Source organism: Elephas maximus, chromosome 3, assembly GCF_024166365.1.
Source record: "Elephas maximus indicus isolate mEleMax1 chromosome 3, mEleMax1 primary haplotype, whole genome shotgun sequence".
Classification (NCBI taxonomy): Eukaryota; Metazoa; Chordata; class Mammalia; order Proboscidea; family Elephantidae; genus Elephas; species Elephas maximus.
The window spans coordinates 79,106,823-79,132,972 of record NC_064821.1 but is presented as its reverse complement, the minus strand read 5'-3'; the positions used below and the strand labels follow the sequence as shown (position 1 = coordinate 79,132,972).

The 26,150-nt window shown below is 40.6% G+C and overlaps 1 protein-coding gene across 1 annotated transcript; it reads left to right on the top strand.

Annotated features, from left to right (window-relative positions):
- The first annotated feature begins 571 nt into the window (after positions 1-571).
- SNIP1 (Smad nuclear interacting protein 1) lies at positions 572-15,362 on the top strand. The gene is made up of 4 exons (XM_049878797.1): positions 572-841; positions 2,614-2,716; positions 10,392-10,990; positions 11,931-15,362. The coding sequence occupies exons 1-4, from the start codon at positions 621-623 to the stop codon at positions 12,193-12,195; spliced, it is 1,188 nt and encodes a 395-aa protein (XP_049734754.1). The 5' UTR covers positions 572-620; the 3' UTR covers positions 12,196-15,362.
- Positions 15,363-26,150: the final 10,788 nt, after the last annotated feature.

The following is a 26,150-nucleotide window of genomic DNA, read 5'->3' as shown; positions in this document are numbered from 1 at the left end:
AACGTAAATGTAATCAGTTCACGCACAATTTTGTATCCTGCTTTTTTTCGTTTAAACAAGACTGTTTTTTTTTCCCAGTTGCCATATTAAAAAAAAAAAGTTGCCGTGGAGTCATTCCTCTCATGGCGACTAGGCTAGACTCATAGGACAGACTAGAACTGCACCATAGGGTTTCCAAATTGCCGCTGGTGGATTCCAACGTCTCCCTTTTGGTTAGTAGCCGAGTTCTTAACCACTGCACCACCAGGGCTCCATTTGCCATACAGTTTGTAAATAACACTGCTAATGGCGACATAACATGCCATCAGTTGGCTAAACAATTCCATACTGCTGGACATTTAGGTTGTATCTGTGTTTTTAATTACTAATAACGTGGCAACAGCCTTAAGAGTGTAGCTTTTTCCAGCTATTTGTTTTTGAAACTTAAAACTCCCGCCGTCTGAGCCAGTCGCTACGGTTCCGCCCCCTAGAGAGCGGCTGTCACGTGCTCAGGGCCTCCGCCGCGAGGGTTTCTGGGAGAGCACGTAACCCGGAAACGGAAGTCAACGGGTCAAGTACGTCATTTCCTTCAGTGAGCGGAGCTCAACGGACTTGTTCTTTTCCTCAGCCAGGATCGCGGGATGAAGGAGGTGAAAAGCGAGCGGGAACGGGGAAGCAGGCGAAGGCACCGAGACGGGGACATGGTGGCGGCGGCGACGGTGGTGGTGAAGCAGGAGCGCCTCAGCCCGGAAACCGTCCCTCCCGCCCACCGCCGCCCTGACTCTGGCCACAGCCAGTCCTCGCCGGCCGGCGAGCCCAGCCGCCCTAGTCACCGCGGTAACCGAGCCCGCGGAGGCAGCCGGTAAGTGGGGAGCAGCTTGAGGTTGACCTTAGGTCTGTTCATTGAGATAGAAATACGGGCTAGTGTCAGAAACAGACCTTGGGTGCTGGACTCAGCAACTTGAACTTAACCCTGGAAGCGATGGGAGTGACTGCGTTAAAGGTTTACTCCTGCACCTCCGATGGCATAATAGCTGAGCGTTAAGCACGTAGTGGACAGAGCTCCGCCCCTTCATCTCTGTTCCCAACACCTAGCAGAGCATGGCCTAGTAGATAGCGTTGTTTGTTCAATTAAAATGAAAGATTTTTCCCGTCTGGTTGCCAAGCCAGGTATGGGCGTTCTCTTTCCAAAAGGTTTCCCCAAGGAGGATCTAGGAAGTCTAACTGATAGAAACTGAAAAAATACTGCCTTTTGGTAGACTCATTTACTCATTCGTTCAACCTTGTTTAGCACTTACTGTGTGTCATCTTCGTAATTGGCACTATCCGCCCTCTTCCTCAAACCAAAACTGTCTTGGACTGCTGTCTGTCTTGGAAAAAGTACTGCCAGAGTGCTCCTTGGAAGCGAGGATGGCGAGAAATTTGTCTCACATACTTCGGGTATGTTATCAGGAGGAACCAGTCCCTGGAGAAGGACATTATGCTTGGTAAAGTAGAGGGTCCGCAGAAAAAAAGGAAGACCCTCGATGAGGGGCTCAAGCATAGAAATAATTGTGAGGATGGTAGTGTTTTGTTCTTTTGTACATAGGGTCGCTGTGAGTCAGAACCAACTCAGTGACACCTAACAACAACCTGTGCCAAAGAAGGAGCCCTGGTGGGACGGTGGTTAAGAGGTGGGCTGCTAACAGAAAGGCCAGCAGTTTGAACTCACCAGCTGCTCCGTGGGAGAAAGATGTGGCAGCCTGCTTCCGTAAAGATTACAGCCTTGAAAATTCTGTGGGGCGGTTGTGCTCTGTCCTGTAGGGTTGCCACTAGTCAGAATCGACTCTCCAGCAACAGGTTGTTGTTCATGTGCCAAAGACTGTTCTAGCTATTGGGACCACAAGGGTGAACAGGAAGAATGGTCTTTATCCTGATGGAATTGATGTCTTCTAACTGAGGAACAGACGATAACAAGCAAATAAATAAAATAGTTTTAGTTAGTAATAAGTATTAGGGATAGGTTAAAACAGTACAGTAATATGATAGTGAGAGTTTGGGGAAAAGTGGGAGAAGGCTTCTCTGAAGAGATGCCATTTGAGCCCAGACCTGAATGATGAGAATGATCCAGGCAGAAGAAACAATACGTGCAATGATTGTTTTAGACATGGAAAAAAGGCCAGTGATGATGGAGTGTAGTGATCAATAGAGAGGGTGGTAGGAATGTGGCGAGGGAGAGAGGAGATAGAGCCACAGGACTTGCTGATGGATTGAATGTAATTGCGTGTGTATAGTGGTGGTGAGGGGAGGTGTTAGTGGTGAGGGAATAAAGAATGAAGGGTGACTTTTAGGTTTTTGGTTTGTGGAAGAGGCTGGATACTACTAGTTACGAAGATGACAAAGACTGGGAGAGGAAGGTTGGGGGGTTGGGAGTTAAAGAGTTTTGTTACATAATTGATAAAGCTCGGTAGGCCATTACGTATGTTGGTCTGGAACTCAAGGGAGGTGTTATTCCTAGGAAGGTAAAGCCTCTGATGCCTAGTTTCTGTCACAGGTGTGGTGTTTCTGTTGGTAGGCAAGTCCGATACTTGAAGCTAATTTATATGGGGGAAGGGATGTTGAGATAAAATCCTGAGTGTACCATGCTCTGAAAAGGTCCCCAGCCAAAAAGAAAAGCAAGTCCTCAGGGAGAAGAAGCAAGTCTCCACGGGGTAAGAGAAACCGAAGTCCTCACCACTCAACAGTCAAAGTGAAGCAGGTAAGTTGGATCGGGGTGTTTTGGTACTAGGTCCAAATCTTTAGCCTTTTCTCATCATAGTTAAAGTGTATGTTCACCTGCAGCTGCAAAGAGCTTTTCTAAAAACTGGGGGAAAGGAGAATCTTCTTTTTTTTTTAATCTTTTTATTTTGAGATAACCGTAGATCCACATGTATTTGTAAGAAATAATACAGAGAGGTGTACTCTTTACCCTGTTTCCTCCCAGTGTAACATCCTGCAGAAGTATAGTACATTATAGCCAAAATATTGATAAAGCCAAGATAGAGAACATTTCTATCACCACAAAAATCCTTGTGTTACCTTTTGTAGCCACATGTACTTCCCCTCCCTCCTTGCCCCTGAGAAAACCAAACCCATTGCTGGACAGTCGATTCCAACTCATAGCAACCCTGTAGGACAGTAGAACTGCCCCATAGGGTTTCCAAGGAGCACCTGGTGGATTCGAACTGCTGACCTTTTGGTTAGCAGACGTACCTCTTAACCACTTTGCCACCTCTAATTTGTTCTTCATTTCTATAATTTTGTCATTTCAAGAATGGTATATAAATGGAATCATACAGTATATGATATTGTGGCATTGGCTTTTTTAATTCAGCAAAATTCCCTGGAGATTCCAGGTGTTAACGTCTGTCAGTGGTTCATTCCTTTTTATTGCTAAGCAGTATTCTGTTTTGGATTTATCACAGTTTAACCAGTGTTTGATTATTATGAATAAAGTTACTATACCCACATTCGGATACAGGAGTGTAATTGCTGGGTCATATGGTACTTGTATGTTTAATTTTTTAAGAAGCCGCCAGATGTTTCTAGAATGGCTGTACCATTTAACAGCATATGAGTAATCCTGTTTCACTGCATCCTTGCCAGCATTTGGTGTTGTCACTGGGTTTTATTTTAGCTGTTCTGGTAGGTGTGTAGTGATGTCTCATTGTGATTTTAATTTGCATTTCCCTAATGGCTAATCGTGTTGAACAACTTTTCATGTGCTTATTTGCAGTCTGTATATCTTTTTGGTACGATATCTCTTCGTGTTTTTTGTCCATTTTCTAAGTGGGTCGTGTATGTTTTTTTTTTTTTTGACTATTGAATTTTGAGAGTTCTTTGTATATTCTGCATACTAGTCCTTTGTTGGGTATGTAGTTTGCAGATTTCTTCTCCCAGTCTGTATCTTGCTTTTTCATTCTCTTAACAGAGTCCTTCGCAGAGCAAAAGTTTTTAATTTTGATGAAGCCCAGCTTATTCCATTTTTCCTTTTGTGGGTTGTGCTTTTGGTGTCATGTCTAAAATTTTTGCCAGCCCTAAGTCCCAAATGTTTTTCTCCTGTGTTCATTTCCATAATCTTTATAGCTTTACATTTTACATTCAAGTCCATGATCCATTTTCAGTTCATTTTTATATAAGGTGTGGAACTAGGCAAGGTTTTTTTTTGTTTTTCCAATGGATATCCACTTGCTCTAGCAGCATTTGTTGAAAAGGCTGTCTTTCCCCTGTTGAATTGCTTTTGCTGCTTTGTTAAATATCTACTCGGCGTATTTGTGTGAGTTTATCTCTGCACTCTCTATTTCATTGATCTTTGTGTCTGTCCTTTCACCAGTTCTACACACTCTTGATTACTGTAATGATATTATAAGTCTTGAAATTGGTTAAACTGATTCCTTTCATTTTATTTTTTTTCAAGAGTTTTAACTATTCTGATTCCTTTGCCTTTCTACATTTTAGAACAATCTTGTTTATATATATTTAAAAAAATCTTGCTGAGATTTTGATAGAAATTGTGTTAAACCCTGTGTATCAATTTGGGGCATATTGACATTTTTACTATGTTGAGTCTTCCTGTCCGTGAATATAGTGTCTTTCCATTTATTAGGTCTTTTTTCATCTTTCATCAGCATTTATAGCTTTCAGCATTTAAGTCCTATACATGTTTTTTGTTAGATTTGTACCTAAGATTTTTTTTTGAGTGATTATAAATGGTATTGTATTTTTAATTTTAGTGTCTGTCTGCTCACTGTTAGTATATAGAAATATTGTTTTTTATGTCTAGGAGTTTTTTTGTAGGTTACAAGGGATTTCCACTTAGACAATCATGGCATCTGCAAATAGGGACAGTTTTATTTCATCGTTTCTATCCGTATGCCATTTTTCCCCCCTTTTCTTGCCTTATTGCACAGGCTAAAACTTCTGGCACAATGCTGAATAAGAGCCATGAGCAGACACCCTTGCCTTGTTCTTAATCTGAGGGGGAGAGAGTATTCAGCCTTCTTTTTAAAGAAACCCTATATTACAGAGTTTGAGTAGAGATACTGGCATTAAGAAAATGGATTTTCCGTTGAATTTGGGAGACTACAGGCCAGCTTTCTAGCATCCTGAAGATGTAAAGCAGGAGGACAGTCTTGATATTCTGCCATATGGGTTGGTCAGGGACTTTGTCCTCCTCAGAATTCACAGCGCCCAGACTGAGCCTCTCAAACCACTTCAGTTTTTCTAACGGGTAACTTGCAACTCTTTACCTTTGGCTTCTGAAGCAGCATTTTATAATAAATCCTGGGTCTTTCAGCATGGAACTTTTCTGTTGTTATTACTTTGGGATGTCTTGTTTATTTTAGCTTTCCTCTCTACTCCAAGTTCTCTTAAAAAGCTACTTTCTGTGTGTTAATCAGCTGGAAACTTGGAAATGACTCAAGCAAAAGGGAAGTATTAATTGCGTGCCCATTGTAATAACATAGAAGTATGTAAAATTTTAAAAAATGAGAATATGGTGTATGAAGTATATGGTTGTTCTTTTCATTATCCCCAAAATTGCACACCCCCTCCTTTCCCCCCAAAAAAACCTCCTTCCCCAGGGTAACTACTACAATAACTTGATGTTTATACTACAAGCTTCTTTTACACTTAACGTTCACTTTTTTTCTTGATGTTTTGGTATTTTGTGTGTGTGCGTGTGTGTGTTCCATGCAGAAGTTTTTAATTTAAAAAGGGATGGTATTATATACCCTGGACTGCTTAACTCAGACAAAACCCAGGGCACGGATTGAAGTTTTGATTATTTTGGGTTATCTGGTTATGTAATTTTCTACCTATAGTTTATTAATTTTGCAGGGTGAATACTTGTAAGTTTAGAATTTGGATATAGGGATAAAACGAAAGGGTTGTCTCCAAGGTTTTGGGCCTGAGCATCTGGACAGGTGGAGTTGCCTTTAACTGAAATGGGAAAGTATGTGGGAAGAATAGGTTCTAGGGGATGTTTAAAAACTCAGTTTTAGTTCTGGGTGATGGAAATGTTCTATATCTTGATGTGGTTGTAGTTCTGTGGGTATATAAATTTGTCAGAACTCATCAAAATGTACACCTGAAATGGGTACACTTTATTGTATATAACTTATACCCCCATAAAATTGATTTTTTTTTTAAGCTGTTCCGGGCATGCTACGTTTGAGATGTCTATTAGATATCCAAGTGGAAATATTGGGGGGGCTGTGGCATTCGGGAGAGACATCTGGGTCTTTTCTATATTTAGATATATTTGAAGCATAAGGATTAGGTAAGTTACAAAGGAAAAGAGTATAAATAAAAGGTGAGCAGAACTAGGACTGAACCCAGAGGCAAGCTAGTGTAAAGAAATCAGGGAGAAGAGGGGCAGTCAATAAAAAAGACTGGGGAAAAGCAAGAGTCTGGTGACTTGAAAGCCAAGAGAAGGAAGTGTGTTGAGGACAGAATGACTGACTCTGTCAGATGCCCCTGCCGGTCAAGTAAAATGAAGACTGAGAATTTGTCATTGGATTTAGCAATGTGGAGATCATTGGTGACCTTGACCAGCAATTTTAATGGAGTATAGGGGTCACTCTGGGCTTCTCAAATGTTTACCTACTAGCCAAAAGGTTGGCAGTTCAAACCTACTCAGAGGCCTGGCGATCTGCTTATGAAAGGCCTTGGAAACCCTATGGAGTAGTTCTACTCTGCACACATGGGGTTGCCAAGGGTTGGAATCAACTTGATGGCAGATAACAGCAATAGGGGTGAAAACCTGATGAGAAGGGAAGGAGAAGAGGGGGAGGAGAGGAATTGGAGACAATGATTTAAAAAAAAAAAAAAAAAAAACTTTTTTGAGGAGTTTTACTGCAAAGGAGAGTAAAGACGTGATAGAAGCTGGCATGGGAAGTGGAATCTAGAGAAGAGTGTGTTCCTGTGCTGATGGGAGTGACCCAGTAGAGAGGGGGAGGTAGATTGTTCAGGGGAGAGGGGAGAATTGGCTAGATTAGTATTCTCAGTGAGGGTATGGAATCAAGTTCCCAGGTGTGAAAACTAGCTTTAGGCAAAAGCACAGATAGTTCTTTTATGGTCACGGGAAGGAAAGGCAGAGTATATTGGTGCAGATGTTCATAGGTGGGTAGATGTGGAAGACCCTCTGACTGAGTTAAGGAGGAGGGGGATGAACTTGTTGGAGGTTTGAGGAGAGAGAATGTTGAAACAGTTATCTGGGGGAGTGGGCGAGTGAATGCAGGGTGATTGCTGGGCACCATTAAGGAGACTTACGGGCATCCACTTAAGGTCGGACCAGTAAGAATGTCTGGTGCTTTTCTCCAGCTACGTTCAGCCGCTTATTGCAGGTTGTGGTTTTGCCAAGCAAGTACAACAGAATGACGGAGGGGCACGGGATTCGAATGTGTGCGCAGAGGGATGATCACACTGCTTGACCATGGAATTCGAGTTACACAAGAAGGGAAGAGAGACCATTAAGAGACTGAGGGACTGTGCAAAGGACTGAATGTCTTACTGGAGTTAGAAGAATTGTAGAAGTTGAAGTAAAATGTGAACTGGAAGATAAATGGTGATCAGAAAGAGGGTCGATTGAAATTGAGGAGTTACAGTTATTGGTCATGAAAAGGTTTACGTATGCAAAACCGTGAGAGTGGGTAGATGAGGTGAAAGGAGTACAGATAAGATGTTTGGGAGAGAGGAACTCAAAAAGATAGAGAGGCCAGCATGTTGGAAGGACTTCCTGGGTGCTACTGAAATTACCAAGAGTAATGGTGGAGAGAGCAGCTTGAGTTAGAAGTAAAATTGGCAAGAAATGAGGGCAGATGATTTTAGGGTTGTTAGATAACAGCATTAATAAGAGTAGTGGGTGATGGTGGTCTTATATGAATTCAAAAGTAGGGCTTTTTAGGGAACAAGGAAGGCTTGGAGAGCATTTTAGAATTGGGTATGAGAACCAGGGAGGGTACCTGCCTCATGTCCAGGACCAAGGATGGGAGTGGGGGAGCTGTGGGGAAAAACAGCCACCATTTCAGAGTGCTTCAAGGAAGCAGTGTCATCAGGGCAGAGTGAGGGTTCTGTTGGTACAAAAGTTGAGGAAACGATCAGGGGAAAGGCTGAGAGTGTATATTTTGAACTTTCCACTTCAGAGAGCATGGTAAAATGCTTTCAGCAGTTGAAGAAGGATAGGGACAGAATAGTGGATGTACAGAGCCTTATGAGGATGAGAGTACAGAGAGGTGGGGGTGATGACCTGGAGTCTGGCTTCTTGTGATGACTCATTTAATCGGGAATAAAGGGCATAATGAGATTAGTCCTGGTGAACTCAAGGCGGATAGTGGTGGCAAGCTTGAAAATGTTTTGGGATAGGGAGGGGTGGATGTCTGAGATTCCCTCTTGATAACACTGTAGTCTCTGAGGTAAGAAAGTCCAGAGAAATTGGGTCTTACTCTGAGTAAGCAGCCCCCCTCTTAACCCCTGTGTATGGCAGGAAGAAGAGGGAGGGGTTAATTTTTGTTGCTGTTGAAGTGGGATCTTAAGGATTATTTTTTAAAACATAGCCACAAATCCATTATCCCACCTAAATTTTTTAATAATGATTGCCTAACATCATTAAATACCTAATTTCTGTGATCAGCTTATAATTTTTATATAAATTTATCTTTTCAAGTCAGGACCAAAATAAGGTTTACAAATTGTGATTGGTTGATGCTTCTCTTAAATCTTTTTGTCTGTAGATAGATTTCCGTTTCTTTTTCCTTATAATATTCATAACTTGCATCCCTATGGAATCATTTAACGTATTCCTATGGCCCTTGTATTTCCTATAAATTGATAGATCTAGAGTCTTGGTCAGATTCAGGTTTTTTTTTTGTTTTTTGTTCCCTCCAAGCATAAGCATAGATGATGATGTGTACTTTGTCAGGTTGTCTGTCTCCCGGTCATATAGCATCTGGTTATTTTGTCATTGCCTGTTGCATGTTGTCAAATTTTTAACCTTTATATCTAAACATTTTTATATACAGATGTCCTTATTCTGTATCTAAGACCCAATGTCTGAAGAAGCCCTTGGGAGTCTAAATCTAAAAGAGCTGTGTCTGCTGCCTCTGATTCACAGTGGCTTGTTTTCTTACGTGTCTAGTGAGCTTTAATGAGCATATGTTTAGTTTATCTTTTTTTCCCCTTAGAGATTTGTTTTATTTAGTTGAATTATAGCAGGGGGACCCCTCAGAGTATCTGGTTTGCCTTAATGGTAAAGGTAGAAATTTTTGTATGTATTGTGAAACTTGCCCCCCTCTACTTTCCTCTCTCCACTTAACAACTTATTTTGGATAACTTTATTTTTTTTATTTTTGTTTTTAATAAGTTCTTTTTTTAATTTTTATTGCGTTTTAAGTGAAAGTTTATTTTGGGTAACTTTTTATGTTGTTATCGCATTCTTTTTAACAAAGTATCTCTTTGTATAAATGTACAATAACTTATTTAACCATTCTACTATTAAGAGACCTTAGGTTGTTTGCAATTTTGTTATTACAACAGGATTCTAGTAAACATCATATTGTACACACGTCTTTCTGAATTTTGCCAGTATATTTGTAGGCTAGATTCCTATAAGTGGGATTACTGATTCATTAAATTTTTATTAAATATTGCCAAATTGCCCCAAATAGGCTGTACCAATTTACACCTGTACCAGCAGTGGCTGAGAATATCCATCTTCCTGTACCTTTTTTGCTACTGTATATTATTGATCTTTTTTAAATTTTGTTACTTTGAGAAGAGAAAATTTATATTTCTTTTAAAATTGATGCTTTGGTTGTTAGTGAGGGTAAGCATTCCTCCGTGTCTTTAAGTCTTTAAAAAAAGTCTATTAGTAAAATTTTTACAGTTTTCTTAAATGTTTTTTGTATTTCTTGTTCCTAGGTATTGAATAATTTTTGTTGCTGTTGAAGTGGGATCTTTTAAAATTATTATGTTTTCATTGTTGGCATAAAGGAAAGCTAGATTTTTTCCCCCTTCCTATGTTTATAATATACATGACTACTTAGCTCCCTCTGTTAGTTCTGTTTTCAGTGTAGTCTTCCCCTTAAGTGTGCCTAAAGCTGCCTTTGTTCTGAAAGGGAAAGGATTAATTTTTTTCTTTCTCTTTTCTGTAGCAGATAATCCCTTGTTTTAGCACTCTGAACATGGGCTTGTACTGTTAGAGCTACAGTTGAATAGCATTGTTGATTACACAGTCTTTGTGGCCTGGCAAAGGAACATAACCACCACAGATAACCCTATTCCTGTGAGGAAATTTGTTTTCAGTGCCAAAGTCCAAATCACAAATGAAGCTTTGGGTGTAACGTGTGGATAGGCGGTGGGCTGCCTCTTACTGACTGAGTCTGTTGGAATTTTAGGAACGTGAAGATCACCCCCGGAAAGGACGGGAGGATCGGCAGCATCGGGAACTATCAGAACAGGAACACAGGCGAGCTAGGAATAGTGACCGAGAGAGACACCGAGGCCATTCCCACCAGAGGAGGACCTCTAATGAAAGGCCTGGGAGTGGCCAGGCTCAGGGACGGGATCGAGACATTCAGAATTTGCAGGCTCAGGAAGCAGAGAGGGAATTTTATAATGCTAGACGGCGGGAACATCGCCAGAAGAATGAAGTTAGTGGCAATGATAATGAGTCTCAGGAGTTGGTTCCTCGACCTAGCAGCAACAATAAAGAAAAAGAGGCTCCCGTTAAAGAAAAGCCAAGCTTTGAACTCTCTGGGGCACTTCTTGAGGACACCAACACCTTCCGGGGTGTAGTCATTAAATATAGCGAACCCCCAGAAGCCCGTATCCCAAAGAAACGGTGGCGTCTCTACCCCTTTAAGAATGATGAGGTGCTTCCAGTCATGTACATCCATCGACAGAGCGCCTACCTCCTGGGTCGGCACCGCCGGATCGCAGACATTCCTATTGACCATCCCTCTTGTTCTAAGCAGCATGCAGTATTTCAGTATCGGTAAGTATATATGTGCAGAAAGAAGCTGAAATGTCTCGGTTAGGATTACTAGGATTTGTGTACATCTACATGCTGAGAATCCCAGATCCCACCTATCTGATATTCATCGAGTACTACTAACCTAATTGACTTTTCTTTGAATAATCCCTTACATTTGTATAAGAGCATTAGACTTGCTTTTAGAAGCTCAGATTTTAACTCCTGCCACTGCCACTTAGCAGGTATTTGACCTTGGGCAGGCCCCTCTCTGGGCCTCAGTTTCCACCTACCTCACAGGGTTGTTATGGGGGTTAAATGGGAATGTAACTGAAAACACCTGGCATATGTGTTAGCTGAATCTGAATCTTGATAGTTTGCATAGTACAACCGTTATTTGGTCCTCACAGCAGTCCCGTGAAGTGGATAGGACAGGTGTTAATATACCCATTTGACAGATGAGAAAACTGAAACTCAGTAAAGACAAGTGACTTGCCTAATAATTGATCACCATAGTAGAACTGTGGCTCAAGTCCAGCTCCCTTGACTCAAAAGTCCAAGTGTACTGTATTCTCTTATTTGAACAGGACCTAAAATATATTGAGGTATAGATGAAAATTGATTTTAAGCAACATAAAAAGTGTATTTTCTTAACCATGGCAAGAAGCCTTGGCTTCAGATCAGAACTCCGGGGTCTGGTTTTGATTCTGCATTTCAAACTTTTGATCTGCAATGGATTTTTTCCCTCAGTGGCCAGGTCTAACTTTTTCTGCTAAGAATATCTAAACTCCCTTCTGGCTTCCTGATCCAAGGGTGTTCTTTTGCCTTGATTTCCTAGAATTTTAACTTGAATTGTGTTAGGCCAGCTTATTATATCATTTAGGCTGTGTTAGCAAAGAACTTTAGAGAGGCTGGGTGATCTGAGACAGGATTTTGCTTACATGCTCTCCTTTATCTCTGCTAGGCTGGTGGAGTATACCCGTGCTGATGGGACAGTTGGCCGAAGGGTGAAGCCCTACATCATTGACCTTGGCTCAGGCAATGGAACCTTCTTAAACAACAAGCGCATTGAGCCACAGCGTTACTATGAACTGAAAGAAAAGGATGTGCTTAAATTTGGGTTCAGTAGCAGAGAGTATGTCTTGCTTCATGAGTCCTCTGACACTTCTGAAGTAGACAGGAAAGAAGACGAAGATGACGAGGAGGAAGAGGAAGTGTCCGACAGCTAGCAAACTAAGAAATGACTCAAACTATTGAGAGACCTTTTCCTTCTTGGAAGACTTTGGGATTGACTCAGAGAGCACCTTGGTGCTCTCTGTAATGCCTCTTATTGCCTTAAGTCTTTCCTCTGTTGCTGACCAGCTTGTGTTCCAATTTAAGAAAACCGAATTACGTTTGGTTCAGCTTTTTTCTGTGGCGTGTCAGCCACATCCATGCCTGTGGGCATTTGTTTTCGGAACAGTCTCACCAATTACAACACATCGTGTTTTAGTAGAAGCGTTGTGGTTTTAGTTGGTGCTTTTAAAACTGCAGCCTAGGAAACTAAACCCTTGGTTAAAGGGGGAGTTGTGGCTTGTTCTCTTTGTACAGTTACTTTATTTATATAGTTGGTTAAGCTTTGTGGACCAGGTTTTGTTTTTGTTCTGCTTTGTTTTGGGAGCAAACTCCTGAAGCTTTGGTTATTGCCCAGACAGCCTCCAGTATATACCAAAGCTTTGACCTGGTTGAGCTCTTGAGTCATAGAAGTTGATTTTGCACTTAATTTTTTGGGGGGAGATGGGAATTTACCACACGACCTCATACAGACTGATAAAAAGTTGCTTTTTGGAGCCGGCTTAAGCATATGACTGGATAGGAAGATCATGACTACTGCCAGCAGGTGCTGATTTAATGTCACGAGAGGCTGAAATGGTTCATGGACCTGTTCCTGGGCGAGGACTCCTGATCCTCTGTGGAGCATGTACATAAACAGTTTGATCATCTTATTTGTTCTTCAACTTTACATTTTTATTCAAATGTTAATCTTTTTTTCTTTGAGAAGTACAGTGTCACTTATCAGACAGGGTCCTTGCTCGATTCTAACAACATGTGTATATGTCCAAAAGAGGTCGTGTATTTTACATGTTTCATCTTTGGAAAAAATGTTCAGAGAGGTTGTATTTATCTTCCCGAGGCTGGAAAGCAGGGCAGTTGCCCAGTTTCCTACTTTTCTACCAGAGGAGTATGTGTAAGTAGAAAAGTATTATCTACTTACATATGTATTGTGTGTGTCTGCATATAAATTTGTATGAAAGAGCTGCATACTGTTTTTCATATGAGAATGTTTTGTGATGTAAATGTAATACTACATTATAGGCCAAGGCCTCCCTGCGTTTGAAGAGCAGGTTTTCATTTATATGTATTTTTGGGAAAAAATAATAAAATTTGTAAATATAGCCCCATTTCAAGGGTAATACTTTCCTAGCATACAGGACCTTGTGTTAATAGATCTCTTTGCTGCTAAAGGAGTCTTCGTATCAATATTTTTGAGGTAAAAATAGGTGATGATATAGGATATCATGAGGAGAGACCAGGAATAGTGAAGCTAGAACTGGCACCTACACTGAAGTCCAGATTTTTCTATCTAGGTGAGTGAGTGTTGGTCATGTTGAAGCAGCAGTGCGTTCTGAATTGGCAATGAAGCGTTTTTCCTTCCCGGAAGAGTCAGAGCTTGGGGCAGAGGTACATGGTTGGCCTCATACCACTTTATCCTTGTCCCTTCCATTTCACCCTCAGGTGGTGGGAGAGAGGAGGAGAAAGAAGAGATGATGTAACTCAGTCAGTGCTGCAACTAATTATTCTTCAGCGGTTGAAACTTATGATACTATAGATTGTCTTCATTGTTTTTACATTATGGTCTCATATGCCCACATGTACTCATGGCTACATATTGATTAGTGTGGAAGGGGACAGCAGACTAATAGATGAACTTAAAAGGTCCCCTTTGAAGAGCAAACACTAATAAGGTCAATTAGATGTAAGGTAAGGTGAAGGGAAGGTGCAAAAACGTAAGGATGATTAGCCTTTCCCCTCCCATTTTGCTCTGTGTTGACCACTATAACTGCTGTGTGTGCCATAGATCACATATTACACAGGTGCATATCCAAAAAGTGGATACAGTTTTGATGAACTCTTTCTATCTAACATCTCCCTCCAGGGCATCCTTGTTCAGTTCGTGCTATTACAACTGCTTCCTGGTGGCCTGGGACTTGGCGTCAACCACCATCCTGGTGGGTACTGTGATATATGGCCACTCTACATTTTTCAATAAAAGTTCCCAACTGCATAATCAGCTTTTGCTTTAGTGGAGGAATATCGTCCTGGATTAAAAGATTCTTCATGACAAACATCTAGAAAGGTGTTTCCCTCCCTCCCCCCTCCCTTTTTGGAAGAAGAAGAGGGTCAAAGATAAGACACCACCCATCTCCAAAGGGAGATATCACCAGCAGATTTCCCATTTGAAGGTGACACAATCCTAAGGCTTCATTCTGTTTAGAAACTCTTGTTCATCTAGCTATTTGCGACTTCTTCCTTCTACACCTTCTGTCTACCCTGGCTGGCTTATTTGCAAATCGTCACTGTTAAAACCAAGCGAACTGCAAAACAGCCCTTTCCTATGCTCCCCTCTGCCAAGTCTTTGGTAGTCCGCGGGTCTGTTGAGATACGGGACAGAATCTTCAGATTTTCCGAGTAAGCCTCGTAGTCATCTTCTAGTTCCTCTTTCTGACGTTGACAAAGGGCAGCTCATTAGGTCCAATGAGGGATGTAACTTTCACATACTTTTACCGTATCCTGGTGATACTAAAGTGAAAGCAGAAAATAGTTCAGATAAGATTTTTTCTTTAATTTGTAATATGTATGCCAGTATAGGATATAACATGGCTTTAAAAAGCTTAGGACTTATTTATACTTCTAGTTGATTATCGTTTGATATGGTGCACAGATGGTTATATTTTTTAACATCCTACCCTTTGTGGAAATTAGTTCTGGATCTGAAGAATGAAGTGATATGTTAATCAGAGCCTAAATGTGACAAACAACATACCAGAAATGCCTGCTTATGAAATAATGTCCTGAGTCCACAGTGTTCCTGGGTATGTGGGTTTATATCAAGTGGAAAAGCTATTCAATTTCAATTAAAGTTTTGGAATTTAAAACTTCATTTGGTCTCTTGGGTAAAGTTTCCAGTGTATCTATTAAACTCTTAATTAAGATATTGATTATTCACATTTACTCTGAAGAACACAAGCCAGAACTACCTGGTTCAAAACCCTGCCTCTAAAAAGATGCACAACATGTGTTTGAGCATATTTGCTCGTGTTTGGTGATTGACTGCTGTTGGGTACAGGGTTCCTTTTAGTGAGAATAAAAATGTTCTAAAATTAGATTGTGGTGATGGTTGCACAACCCTGTGAATATACTAAAAATAATTTAGTGCACTTAAATGAGTGAATCGTATGGTATGTGAGTTATATTTCAATAAAACTTTTTTAAAAATCCTACCTCTACCATTCATAAAAGGAGCCCTGGTGGTGCAAATGGTTACGCGTTTGACCACTCATCTAAAGGTTGGTGGTTTGAACCCACCGAGCGGCTCCGCAGGAGAAAGATTATAGCCAAGAAAACCCCATGGAGCAGTTCTACTCCGTCAGCTTAGTATGCTAAACCTGTTGCCAGCGAGTTGATTCTGACTTGCTATGGTGTTAGGTGCCATCCAGTTGGTTCCGACTCATAGTGACCCTGTGTACCATAGAATGAAACACCGCCTGGTCCTGTGCCATCCCTGTAATCGTTGTTACGCGTGAGCCCATCATTGCAGTCACTGTGTCGATCCATCTCGTTGAGGGTCTTCCTCTTTTTTGCTGACTCTGTACTTTACTAAGCATGATGTCCTCCAGAGACTGATCCTTCCTGACAACATGTCCAAAGTATGTAAGACGCATTCTCGCCATCCTTGTTTCTAAGGAGCATTCTGGCTGTACTTCTTCCAAGACAGATTTGTTCGTTCTTTTGGCAGTCCATGGTATATTCAATATTCTTCGACAACACCACAATTCAAAGGTGTCAATTCTCATTTGGTCTTCCTTATTCATTGTCCAGCTTTCACATGCATGTGATGTGATTGAAAATAACATGGCTTGTGTCAGGCGCACCTTAGTCTTCAAGGTGACATCTTTGCTATTCAATACTTTATAAAGTCCTTTGCAGAAGATTTGCCCAATGCAATGTGTCTTTTGATTCCTCGACTGCTGCTTCCATGGGTGTTGATTGTGGATACAAGTAAAATGAAATCCTCGACAGCTTCAGTCTTTTCTCATGATGTGTGTCAGCCCCAAATATTAGAATAGAACTGTTCCATAGGATTTTCTTAGCTGTAATCTTTATGGAAGCAGACCACTAGGCCTTTCTTCTGTGGTGTTGCTGGGTGGGTTCAAACCGCCCACCTTTGGGTTAGTAGTCAAAGCACACAAAACAATGTACCATAGGTCAGAACCAATAAAAAATAACAGAAACTGCTTCTCAAAGACTTTAGATACTAGAATTATAAGACAAACACTATGAAATGTTCATGGTTACTATTTACAAAGAAATAATGACAAACTTAAAAATACCCACAGGGAGCAAAAAATGGAACAAGTAAAATGGGAAATTATTTAAAAGGTCAACTAGAACTTTTAGAAATGAAAAATAATTGTAAACCCATCAATGGACGAGTTTAAAAGCATTTTAGATACACCTTCAGGGAGAATTAGTGAACAGGAAGATAGATCAAAAGAAACTATCCACGCACATAAATTTAACAACATGATAAAATGAACCAATTCCTCAAAAATCACCTGATATGAAAAAGATCATCTGAATAGCTCTATACTATTAAAAGAAATGGCATTTGTAATTAAAAAGCTTTCCAAAAGAAATTCTCAGGCCCAAATGGTTTTACTGGAGAATTATACCAAACATTTTAAGAATTAGCACCGATTCTATAGAAATTCTATAAAAAAGCAGAGAACACTTCCCAATTCATTTTATGAGGCCAGTATTACTTTGATAACCAAAACCAGATGAGGACAGCACACACACAAAAAAACTACAGACCAGTATTGTTTGTGAATATAGATTCAAAAATCTTCAACAAATTATTAGCAAATCAAATCCAATAATATGTAAAAATAATTATACAACATGCCCAAATGGGTTTATTCCAAGTATGCAAAGCTGGTTCAATACTTGAAAATGAATCTATGTAATCCATCAAAATCAATAGACTTAAAAAAAATCACATGATCATGTCAACTGATACAGAAAAAACATTTGACAAAATTCAACAACTGTGGTGAAATGAGTTCCTTTATGTGGCCTTTTGCTTCTTTGGAAAAACAACTTGAGAGATTTTTTTCCCCAAAGCCCTGAGGAGTTACCTTTGCCCTAGTTTTCTACCCTAGAGGGTTTATTATGTTTTCTGATAAGCCCTAAACAACCTGTGATTTGATACTTTTTGTTTGGTCGTGGGCTGCTGTCTGCCCTGCGATTGGTATGCACCTTGCAGGGATTGGCCAATATACTATGCAAATGAAATGACTATAGATCGTGCAGATGAAAATACAGCCTACTATGCAAATGAAGTGTCTGCGGTCTACTGAGAGGGGATTGGTCAGTTCGTGGCCCTGATGGGAGGGCCATGCCTTGAAATTGATGAGGAGTTTGTGTATATATGTAGCCAATCCCACAGGCTTTTCAGAGAGGAGGCAGACAGAAGCAGAAGGAAGAAAGAAGAGAGAAGAGGCAAGGAACCTCCTAACAAGGACCATAACACTGAAGAGTGACAGGCCCGGGAAGTGCTCTGTAGCGGAGTAAGTGGTGACAGACAGCAGGGTCAAGAGGAGCCTGTCCTCAGAGGGCTGAGAGGAGGGCTGCACAGCCCAGAGGACTAAGAGCAGAGAGAAGGGCCTGCTTGCTTGCATAGCCCAGAAGAGCAAAGAGAGCTGTCCTGCCCTGAAGAAGGAAGATGTTGCTTCCTGGCCCTGATTCTGAGATTTAGCCTATTGATCCTTGTGCTGAGTTGTACCCTGTTACTTCCTTAATAAACCACTTAACCAGTAAACTGTCACTGAACCCAGAAGAGACATAGAGGGTGGTGCAGGTGGGATGCCTGGTGTCAGAATTGGTAAAAAGGTTGGAGAGCGGAGGTGTGTTTGACCTCTACCTCATGGGAATCAGGGTGATCTCGACCCTCGTCATTTTCACCCCTGAAGTTAGACAGGTTCTGATGGGACAACTACTCCTACCCTTCACAACACCCATTCATGATAAAAACTCTCAGCAAACTAAGAATAGAGGGAAACCTCAATTTGATAAAGCGTGTCTACAAAGAACATAACATCATAATGGTTAAAGCCTGAATGCTTTCCCCTTCAGATTGGGAAGAAGGACAAAACAAAAACAAAAACAAAAACAGGTGTCTACTTTTACCACTCTTATTCAACATAGTACTAGAAAGAAGTCTCAGCCAGCACAATAAGGCAAAAAAAAACCTGGAAAGGAAATAAAAAGCATACAGATTAGAAAGGGATAAATAAAACTGTCCCTGTTAACAGATGACATGATTACATTAAAAAATCCAAAGGAATTATGAAATACTCCCTAGACTTAATAAGGGAGCTTAGAAAGGTCGCAAGACACAAAATCAACAAAGGAAATTATCCAGAATATAGCACAGAGAGAGAGAGAAAAAAAATACAGTGAGTAAAAAATAATTTTTTTTCTCTTTTTTTTATTGGAAACCCTGGTGGCGTAATGGTTAAGTGCTACAGCTGCTAACCAAAGGGTCAGCAGTTTGAATCCACCAGGTGCTCCTTGGAAACTCTATGGGGCAGTTCTACTCTGTCTTACAGGGTCACTATGAGTCGGAATTGACTCGATGGCACTAGGTTTTTTTTTTTTTTTTTTAATTGTGCTTTAAGTGAAAGTTTACAAACCAAGTCTCTCATACAAAAATTTATACACACCTTGCCATATACTCCTAGTTGCTCTCCCCCTAAGTGAGACAGCACGCTCCTCTCCACTCTATTTTTGTGTCCATTCAGCCAGCTTCTGACCCTCTCTGCCCTCTCATCTCCCCTCCAGACAGGAGATGCCTACATAGATTGATGTGTCTACTTGATCCAAGAAGCTCACTCTTCACCACTATCATTTTCTATCCCATAGTCCAGTCCAATTCCTGTATGAAGAGTTGGCTTTGGGAATGGTTCCTCTCTTGGGCTAACAGAAGGTCTGGGGACCGTGACCTCCGGGGTCCTTCTAGTCTCAGTCAGACCATTAAGTCTGGTCTTTTTACAAGGATTTGAGGTCTGCATCCCACTGTTCTCCTGCTCCCTCAAGGGTTCTCTGTCGTGTTCCCTGCCAGGGCAGTCATCATTTGTAGCCAGACACCATCTAATTCTTCTGGTCTCAGGCTGATGTAATCTCTGGTTTATGTGGCCCTTTCTGTCTCTTGGGCTCATAATTACCTTGTGTCTTTGGTGTTCTTCGTTCTCCTTTGGTCCAGATGGGTTGAGACCAATTGATGCATCTTAGATGGCCACTTGCTAGCGTTTAAGACCCCAGGTGCCACTCTCCAAAGCGGGATGCAGAATATTTTCTTCATAGATTATGGCAATTAACCTAGATGTCCCCTGAAGTCCCGGCCCCTGCTATGCAAGCCTTCAAAACATTCAGTTCATTCAGGAGACTTCTGTGCTTTTGGTTTAGACCAGTTGTGCTGACCTCTCCTGTGTTGTGTGTTGTCTTTCCCTTCACCTAAAATATTTCTTGTCTACTATCTAATTGGTGAATACCCCTCTCCCTCCCTACCTCCCCACTCTCATAACTCTTCTCTGTTTAAACTACTTCTTGAGTTCTTGTAATAGTGGTCTCACACAATGTTTGTCCTTTTGCAACTGACTAATTTCACTCAGCATAATGCCTTCCAGATTCCTGCATGTTATGAAATGTTCCACAGATTCATCATTGTTCTTTATTGAGGCATAGTATTCCATCATGTGAACATACCATAATTTATTTATCCATGCATCCGTTGATGGGCACCTTGGTTGGTTCCATCTTTTTGCTATTGTAAACAGTGCTGCAATGAACATGGGTGTGCATATATCTGTTCATGTAAAGGCTCTTATTTCTCTAGGATATATTCCAAGGAGTGGGATTGCTGGATAGTATGGTAGTTCTATTTCTAGTTTTTTAAGGAAGCGCCAAATCGATTTCCGAAGTGGTTGTACCATTTTACATTCCCACCAGCAGTGTATAAGTATTCCAGTCTCTCTACAACCTCTCCAACATTTATGATTTTGTGTTTTTTGGATTAATGCCAGCCTCGTTGGAGTGAGATGCAATCTCATTGTAGTTTTGATTTGCATTTCTCTAACGGCTAATGATCGTGAGCATTTCCTCATGTATCTGTTAGCTACCCGAATGTCTTCTTCAATGAAGTGCCTGTTCATATCCTTTGCCCATTTTTTAAATTGGGTTGTCTTTTTGTGGTTGAATTTCTGCAGTATCATGTAGATTTTAGAGATCAGATGCTGATCAGAAATATCATAGCTAAAAACTTTTTCCCAGTCTGTAGGTAATCTTTTTACTCTTTTGGTGAAGTCTTTGGATGAGCATAGGTATTTGATTTTTAGGAGCTCCAAATTGTCTAATTTCTCTTCTGGTGTGTCTGCATTGTTAGTAATGTTTTCTATACTGTTTATGCCATGTATTAGGGCTCCTAGCATTGTCCCTATTTTTTCTTCCATGATCTTTATCGTTTCAGATTTTATATTTAGGTCTTTGATCCATTTTGAGTGAGTTTTTGTGCATGGTGTGAGGTATGGGTCTTGTTTCATTTTTTTGCCAATGGATATCCAGTTATGCCAGCACCATTTGTTAAAGAGACTGTCTTTTCCCCATTTAACTGTTTTGGGGCCTTTGTCAAATATCAGCTGTTCATATGTGGATGGACTTATGTCTGGATTCTCAGTTCTGTTCCATTGGTCTATGTATCTGTTGTTGTACCAGTACCACGTTGTTTTGACTACTCTGGCGGTATAATAGGTTCTAAAATCAGGTAGAGTGAGGCCTCCTGCTTTGTTCTTCTTTTTCAGTTATGCTTTACTTATCCGGGGCCTCTTTCCCTTACATATGAAGTTGGGGATTTGTTTCTCCAGCTCATTAAAAAAAATGTCGTTGGAGTTTGGATCAGAATTGCATTGTGTATATAGATTGCTTCTGGTAGAATAGACATTTTTACAATGTTAAGTCTTCCTATCCATAAGCAAGGTATGTTTTTCCATTTATGTAGGTCTCTTTTGGTTTCTTGCAATAGTGTCTTGTAGTTTTCCTTGTCTAGGTCTTTTAAGTCTCTGGTAAGATTTATTCTTAAGTATTTTACCTTCTTGGGGGCTACTGTAAATGGTATGGATTTAGTGATTTCCTCTTCGATGTTCTTTTTGTTGGTGTAGAGGAATCCAACTGATTTTTGTATGTTAATCTTGTATCCTGATACTCTGGTGAACTCTTTTATTAGTTTCAGTAGTTTTCTTGAGGGTTCTTTAGGGTTTTCTGTGTATAAGATCATGTCATCTGCAAATAGAGATACTTTGACTTCTTCCTTGCCAATCTGGATGCCCTTTATTTCTTTATCTAGCCTAATTGCTCTGGCTAGGACCTCCAGCACAATGTTGAATAAGAGTGGTGATAAGGGCATCCTTGTCTGGTTCCCGATTTCAAAGGGAATGCTTTCAGACTCTCTCCATTTAGGATGATGTTGGCCTGTTGGCTTTGTATAAATGCCCATTATTATGTTGAGGACTTTTCCTTCTATTCCTATTTTGCTAAGAGTAAAAAATAATTCTTATGTTTAATTTGAATTCTAGAAAGAGAAAATCAGGCTAAGGCATGTCTGAAGAAAAATGACTGAAAATTTCCCAGAACTGATGAAGGGTACAAGTCAACAGATTCTAAAAAACTAAAGATCCCAAACAAGGAAAAAAAAAAGTAATCCCACTTATATTCATCGTGGTGAACTTGTAGGATATTGGAAAATGGAGAGAGTTGAGGCTGGAGAAGAAAATAGAGGCCAAATGGAAACGAAGTTGATACTAGACTTAAAGATAAAAATTAGCACTTTGCCACTGAGTCAATTTAAACTTGCAACCACCCTATAGGACAAAGAAGAATTGCTCGATACGGTTTCCAAGGCTGTAAATCTTTATGGAAGTAAACTGCCACATCTTTCTCCCCCAGAGTGGCTAGTGGGAGTGGCTGGTGGGTTAGAACCCCAGAACTTTCAGTCCAGCTGAGCACTTAACCACTGCACCACCAGAGCTCCTTCACAACTGTTTTAGGTAGTTGTTGTTGGGTGCCATCGAGTTGGTTCCAATTCATAGAGACCCTATGCACAACAGAACGAAACACTGCCCAGTCCTGCACCAACCTCACAATTGTTGCTGTGTTTGAGCCCACTGCTGCAGCCACTGTATCAATCCATCTCATCGAAGGTCTTCCACTTTCTCACTGACGCTCTACTTTACCAAGTATGATGTCCTTCTCCAGGGACTGGTCCCTCCTGATAACATGTCCAAAGTACAGGAGATAAAGGCTCGCCATCCTCGCTCCTGGGGAGCATTCAGGGTATACATCTACCAAGATAGATTTATTCATTCTTCTGGCATTCCACAGTATATTCAATATTCTTCACCAACACCGTAATGCAAAGGCATCAGTTCTGCTTTGGTCTTCCTTCGCCATTGCTCAGATTTTGCACGCATATGAGGCAATCGAAAATATCATGGCTTGGGTCAGGCACACCTTAGTCCTCAAAGTGACATCTTTGCTTTTTAACACTTTAGTCTTTTGCAGCAGATTTGCCCAATGCAGTACGTTGTTTATTTATTTTCTTTATGTGTGTGTGTATATATATATATATAGAGAGAGAGAGAGAGTTGTATTTAGATGAAGTTTTACAGAGCAAGTTAGTTTCACATTGAACAGTTAATACACACTGTTTTGTGACTTCAATTGCCAACCCTATGACATATCAACACTCCCTTCTTCTCGACATTGGGTTCCCCATTACCAGCTATCCTGTTCCCTCCTGCCTTCTCATCTTTGCCCCTGGGCTGGTGTGCCCATTTAGTCTCATTTTGTTTTGTGTGCCTGTCTAATCTTTGGCTGAAGGGTGACCTTCAGGAGTGACTTTAGTACTGAGCAAAAAGTGTCTGGGGGCCATATTCTCAGGGTTTCTCCAGTCTCTGTCAGACCAGTAAATCCGGTCTTTTCTTGTGAGTCAGAATTTTGTTCTACTTTTTTCTCCAGCTCTGTCCAGGACCCTCTATTGTGATCCCTGCTAGAGCAGTCGGTGGTGGCAGCCGGGCATCACCTAGTTGTGTTGGACTCAGTCTGGTGGAGGCTGTGGTAGTTATGGTCCCTTCTGTCTTTGGTTTTCTTCATTCTCCTTTGCTCCTGATGGGATGAGACCAGTGGAGTATCTTAGATGGCTGCTCACAAGCTTTTAAGACCCCAGACGGTACTCACCAAAGTAGAATGTAGAACATTTTCTTTAAAAACTTTGTTATGCCAATTGAGCTTGATGTTCCCCAAGACTGTGGTCCCCAGCCCTCAGCCCAGTAATTTGGTCCCTCAGGGGATTTGGATGTGTCTATGAAGGTTCCAAGACCTTGCTTTGGTCAAGTTGTGCTGACTTCCCCAGAATTGTGTACTGTCTTACCCGCTACCAAAGTTACCACTCATCTATTGTCTAGTTTTGGAAACCCTGGTGGCATGGTGGTTAAGTGCTATGGGTGTTAACCAAAAGGTCAGCAGTTCAAATTCTCCAGGTGTCTCTTGGAAACTCTATGGGGTAGTTCTACTCTGTCCTATAGGGTAGTTATGAGTTGGAATCTACTCGATTACAACGGGTTTGATTTTTTTAATTGTCTAGTTAGTGTTTTTCCCACCTCAGGGCTCCCTTCCTAGTAATAAAGATCATTTCTTTCTGTGTGTAAACCTTTTCATGAGTCTTTATAATAGCAGCCTCATACAGTATTTGTCCTTTTGTGATTGACTTATTTCACTCAGTATAATGCCCTCCAGATTCATCTATGTTGTGAGATGTTTTGTAGATTCATCATTGTTCTTTATTGTTGCACAGTACTCTATTGTGTGTATGTGCCATAATTCTATCCATTCATCTGCTGACGGGCACTTAGGTTGTTTCCATCTTTTTGCTATTGTGAACAATCATTGTTTGATTTCTTGACTGCCCCTTCCATGGGTGTTGATTGTAGATCCAAGTAAAATGAAGTCCTTGACAAATTCAATATTTTCTCCGTTTGTCATGATGTTGTTTATTGGTCCAGTTGTGAGGATTTTTGTTTTCTTTATGTGGAAGCGTAATCCATACTGAAGGCTGTAGTCTTTGATCTTCATCAGTAGGTGCTTAAGTCCCCTTCACTTTCAGCACGCAAGGTTGTGTCCTCTGCATATTACAGGTTGTTAATAAGTCTTCTTCCAATCCAATCCAGTATAGTTCATATACTTCTCAGATTATTTGCTCAGCATACAGGTTGAATAATATCATGAAAGGATACAACCCTGACATGCAGCCTTCCTGATTTTGAACTATGCAGAATCCCCTCATTCTGTTTGAACGACTGCCTCTTAGTCTATGTTCAGGTTCTGCATGTGCACAATTAAGTGTTCTGGAATTCCCATTCTTCGCAATGTTATCCATAATTGGTTAGGATCCACACAGTTGAATGCCTTGACATAGTGAATAAAACACAGGTATTCTCTGCTTTCAGCCAAGATCCATCTGACATCAGCAACATCTTTTGTTTTACCTCCTCTTCTGAATCCGGCCTGTAAATACACTGCTGCATCCATTTTTTAATCATCTTCAGCAAAATTTTACTTGCGTGTAATATTAATGATACTGTTCGATAATTTATGCATTCTGCTGGATTACATTTCTTTGCAATGGGACAAATATGGATCTCTTCCTGTTGGTTGGCCAGGTAGCTGTCTTCCAAATTTCTTGGCATAGACAAGTGCTTCCAGCGTTGCATCCGTTTGGTGAAATATCTCAATTTGTATTCTGTCAGTTCCCAGATCCTTGTTTTTCACCAATGCTTTCAGCGCAGCTTGAACTTCTTCCTTCAATACCATTGGTTCTTGATCATATGCTACCTCCTGAAATGGTTGAATGTCAACCAGTGCTTTTTGGTACAGTGACTCTGTGTATTCCTTCCATCTTCTTTCGCTGCTTCCTGTTTTGTTCAGTATTTTGCCCATAGAATCCTTCAATATAGCAACTTGAGGCTTCAGTTTTTCCTTCAGTTCTTTCAGCTTGAGAAGTGCCAAGCATGTTCTTCCCTTTTGGTTTTCTAACTCCAGGTCTTTGCATTTTTATTATAATACTTAGAAATCTTTTCAGCTCTTTTACTTCATCATTTCTTCCATTTGCTTTAGCTACTCGATGTTCAACAGCAAGTTTCAGAGTCTCTTCTGACATCCATTTTGATTTTTTCTTTCTAATGACCTTTTGCTTTCTTCATGTGTCCTTTATGTCATCCCAAATTCGTCTGGTCTTTGATCATTAGTGTTCAATGCTTCAAATTTATTCTTGATATGGTCTATAAATTTGGGTGGGATATCCTCAAGGTTGGATTTGGCTTTCATGAACCTGTTTTAATTTTCTTCAGCTTCAACTGAACTCGTTTATGAGCAATTGATGGTCTGTTCTGCAATCAGCCCCTGTCCTCATTATGACTGATAATATTGAGATTTCCCATTGTCTCTTTCCACAGATGTTGCTGACTTGATTCCTGTGTATTTCATACAGCGAGGTCCAGGTGTATAGTTGCTGTTTATGTTATTGAAAAAAGGTATTTCCAATGAATAGGTCATTGGTCTTGCAAAATTCTATCATGCAATCTCCAGCGTCATTTCTATCACCAAGATCCTATTTTCCAGCTACTGATCCTTCTGTTTCCAACTTTGACATTCCAATCATGAGTAACAATGCATCTTGATTGTATGTTTGATCAATTTCAGACTGCTGAAGTTGGAAAAAATTCTCAATTTTTTCATCTTTGGCATTAATGGTTGG